Consider the following 4890-nt stretch of genomic DNA (forward strand, 5'->3'; position numbering starts at 1 on the left):
CCCTGAGTTGATTGTTTTTTAATATCAATTTTTCATATTGTAGACAATTTATTTTATTTTTATCATTCAAAACATTCCCAGTCAAATCCACCATTTTCACATGTCATGTCTACTTGGGTCATCCTTGGCTTCCCTGCCAGAGCTGGGGGAACCATAGTCTGAAATTGTGACTAAGTCCTTCCGCCCGTGAGGCTGCTTTGTTGGATTTTGTAACAGCAACAGAATCTGTTATATTTACACTGAGGCTCAAATACAGGGCTTTGCCCACACTTGGCAAACACCACTAAAGTGCAGCCTTTGTAACTCCTTTATGATATTTTTATGGGGCTGGAGAGATGGTTCAGTAGTTTGGAGCACTGACTGCTCTCCCACAGGACCCAGGTTCCACTCCCAGAATGCACAACAACCTTCTGTAATTCCAGTTTAGGGGGATCTAACACACTCTTCTGCCCTCTACAGGCAGCAGGCAAACATCAATATTTCCAATCTCATCGTGAGATAATTGATAATAATGGTGTCCACAGAGCAGGTCATGAGCACTGAATAAAGTCACCCATGCAGTGAATTTGACAAAGCAGGAAGCAGATAGCAAATATGTTCAACATGCACGGTTATCTTTCATAGTGATATTCAGAAAAAAATTTTCTCTTATACCATAGTAAATACCAATACTACTTCCACAACAATCTTGACCTCTGCATCAACACCAAAGACCACAGAGCCGAGGAGATCCACTGAGTCTCAAAACACCCCAACCACAGCTGAAACCAGCACAACCATCAGCTCTACACCCACCTCAACAGCTAGGACCAGCAAAGCCATCAACTCTACACCCACCCAAAACATAGAAGAGACCTACACAACCATCAACTCTACACCCACCTCAACAACAGCTGGGACGAGCACAACAATCACCACTACATCCAGCCCAACCACAGCTGAGACCAGTACAACCATCCACTCTACACCCACCTCAATGACAGCTGGAACCAGCACAGCGCCTGGCTTTACAACAACTACAACAACAGATGGCACCAGCACAATCATCAAATCTACACCCACCCCAACCACAGATGGGACCAGCACAACCATCAACTCTACACCCAGCCCAAACACAGCTGGGACTAGTACAACCATCAACTCTACAACCAGGCCAACCACAGATGGAACCAGTACAACCATCAAATCTACACCCAGCCTAACCACAGCTGAGACCAGCACAACCATCTACTCTATACCCACCTCAAGGACAGCTGGGGCCAGCACAGTGCCTGGCTCTACAATGACCCCAACCACAGATGAGACCAGTACAACCATCAACTCTACACCCACCTCAACGACAGCTGGGACCAGCACAACCACCAACTCTACACCCACTTCAACGACAGCTGGGACCAGCTCAGTGCCTGGCTCTACAATGACCCCAACCAGAGATGAGAACAGTACAACCATCAACCCTACACCCACCACAGCGACAGCTGGGACCAGCACAACCATCAACTCTATACCTATCCCAAACAAAGATGGGACCAGTACAACCATCAACCCTACACCCACCTCAACGACAGCTGGTACCAGCACAACCACCAACTCTACACCCAGCCCAACCACAGCTAGGACCAGCAAAACCATCAACTATACACCCACCTCAATGACAGCTGGCACCAGCACAACCATCAACTCTACACCCACCCCAACCACAGATGGGACCAGTACAACCATCAACTCTACACCCACCTCAATGAAAGATGAGACCAGCACAACATTCAACTCTACACCCACCTCAACGACAGCTGGAACCAGAACAACCATCAACTCTACACCCACCTCAACCACAGATGGGACCAGCACAACCACCAACTCTACACCCAGCCCAACCACAGCTGGGACCAGCACAACCAATAATTCTACACCCACCTCAACGACAGCTGGAACCAGCACAGCGCCTAGCTCTACAACAACTCCAACAACAGATGGGTCCAACACAACCATCAACTCTACACCCACCTCAACGACCTCTGGGACCAGAACAACCATCAACTCTACACCGACCTTAACAACAGCTGAGACCAGCACAACTATCAATTCTACACACACCCCAACCACAGATGGAACCAGTACAACCATCAACTCTACACCCAGCCCAACCACAGTTGGGACCAGTACAACCATCCATTCTACACCCACCTCAACGACAGCTGGGACCAGCACAGTGCCTGGCTCTACAACGACCCCAACCACAGATGAGACCAGTACAACGATCAGCTCTATACATACCCCAACAACAGATGGGACCAGCACAACCATCAACTCTACACCCACCTCAACAACACCTGGGACCAGCACAACCATCAACTCTACACCCACCTCAACAACAGCTGGGACCATCACAACCATCAACTCTACACCTACCCAAAACATAGAAGAGACCTACACAACCATCAACTCTACACCCACCTCAACAATAGCTGGGACGAGCACAACAATCACCACTGCACCCAGCCCAACCTCAGCTGGGACCAGTACAACCATCCACTCTACACCCACCTCAATGACAGCTGGAACCAGCACAGCGCCTGGCTTTACAACAACTACAACAACAGATGGCACCAGCACAATCATCAAATCTACACCCACCTCAACGACAGCTGGGACCAGAACAACCATCAACTCTACACCCACCCCAACCACAGATGGGACCAGCACAACCACCAACTCTACACCCACCGCAACCACAGATGGGACCAGTACAACCATCAACTCTACACCCACCTCAACGACAGCTGGGACCAGCACAACCATCAACTCTACACCCACCTCAATGAAAGATGGGACCGGTACAACCATCAACTCTACACCCACCACAACCACAGATGGAACCACTACAACCATCAACTCTATACCCCCCTCAACGACAGCTGGGACCAGTACAAACATCAACTTTACACCCACCTCAACGACAGCTGGGACCAGCTCAGTGCCTGGCTCTACAATGACCCCAACCAGAGATGAGACCAGTACAACCATCAACCCTACACCCACCACAGTGACAGCTGGGACCAGCACAACCATCAACTCTATACCTATCCCAAACAAAGATGGGACCAGTACAACCATCAACTCTACACCCACCTCAACCGCAGATGGGACCAGTACAACCATCAACTCTACACCCACCTCAACGACAGCTGGTACCAGCACAACCACCAACTCTACATCCAGCCCAACCACAGCTGGGACCAGCAAAACCATCAACTCTACACACACCTCAATGACAGCTGGCACCAGCACAACCATCAACTCTACACCCAGCCCAACCATAGCTGGGACCAGCACAACCAATAATTCTACACCCACCTCAACGACAGCTGGAACCAGCACAGCGCCTAGCTCTACAACAACTCCAACAACAGATGGGACTAGCACAACCATCAACTCTACACCCACCTCAACAACCTCTGGGACCAGCACAATCATCAACTCTATACCCACCCCAACCACAGCTGTGACTAGTACAACCATCAACTCTACACCCAGCCCTTCCACAGCTGGGACCAGCACAACCATCAACTCTACACCCACCACAACCACAGATGTAACCAGTACAACCATCAACTCTACACCCACCTCAACAACAGCTGAAACAAGTACAACCATCAACTCTACACCCACCCTAACCACAGCTGGGACTAGCACAACCATCAACTCTACACCCAGCCCTTCCACAGCTGGGACCAGCATAACCATCAACTCTACACCCACATCAACAACACCTGGGACCAGCACAACCATCAACTCTACACCCACCTCAACAACAGCTGGGACCATCACAACCATCAACTCTACACCCACCCCAATGACAGCTGGGACCAGTACAACCATCAACTCTACACCCACCACAATGACAGCTGGGTCCAGCACAACCATCAACTCTACACTCACCCCAACCTCAGATGGGACCAGCACAACCATCAACTCTACACCCACCCCAAACACAGATGGGACCAGCACAACCATCAACTCTACACCCACCCCAAACACAGATGGGACCAGCACAACCATCAACTCTACACCCACCTCAACGACATCTGGGACCAGCACAGCACCTGGCTCTACAACCACCCCAACCACCGTTGAGACCAGTATAACAATCAACTCTACACCCACCCCAATGACAGCCGGGACCATTACAACCATCAACTCTACACCCACCTCAACAACAGCTGGAACCAGCACCGCGCCTGGCTCTACACCCACCTCAACCACAGATGGGGCCAGTACAAACATCAACTCTACACCCACCCCAACCACTGCTGAGACCAGTACCTCCTCCAGTTCTGGCTGGACAACCCTCCACAGCGGCTCTAGCCTGGCAGTTTCAACCTCCACCTCCAACCACACCACCACAGTTGTAACTCCAGTGAACGCGGCAAAGCCCAGTGGGTCCTTGGAGCCATGGGAAACCGTCCTCATCACCCTGGCTTCTGTTGTTGTGGCCACAGCACTTTTTGCTGGAGTCTTCCTTTTTGTGGTGAGTGCCTGATATGTAATAAGGTGCTTAGGGAAAGGAGCGGGTGGTGGGTCACAGAGGCCCCAAGTCAGAGGGAGATAGGGAAGAAGTATAGATCAGGAGTTACAAGTAGAAACAAGTTATAGTCAGAAGGATGTATTCACATCCCAAGGAAACCACGGAGTCTGAGCTACAGGTGTTAAGAGGAATGAGGGCCAGCTGGGGGTTTTAGGGGAGGAGATGGTTGTAACATAAGAAAGAGCTGTGGGGAGAGAGGAACGGTTACAGAGTCATCCATGGTACATGCCTGGGAGGGGGGACATGGTTCCTAAACTATAGACTCTTTTTGCAGAGGAGTCTCCTGTCTCTGAGAAATGCTG

At 50.4% G+C, this 4890-nt stretch overlaps 1 protein-coding gene across 1 annotated transcript; it reads left to right on the forward strand.

Annotated features, from left to right (window-relative positions):
• Positions 1–1282: 1282 nt before the first annotated feature.
• Positions 1283–4543, forward strand: Muc22 (mucin 22). The gene has a single exon (XM_041635170.1). The coding sequence runs from the start codon at positions 1283–1285 to the stop codon at positions 4541–4543; it is 3261 nt and encodes a 1086-aa protein (XP_041491104.1).
• The last annotated feature ends 347 nt before the right edge of the window (positions 4544–4890 follow it).

Source organism: Microtus oregoni, unplaced genomic scaffold (assembly GCF_018167655.1).
Source record: "Microtus oregoni isolate MIOR12 unplaced genomic scaffold, Mior012 000046F_ref0000063, whole genome shotgun sequence".
Lineage (NCBI taxonomy): Eukaryota > Metazoa > Chordata > Mammalia > Rodentia > Cricetidae > Microtus > Microtus oregoni.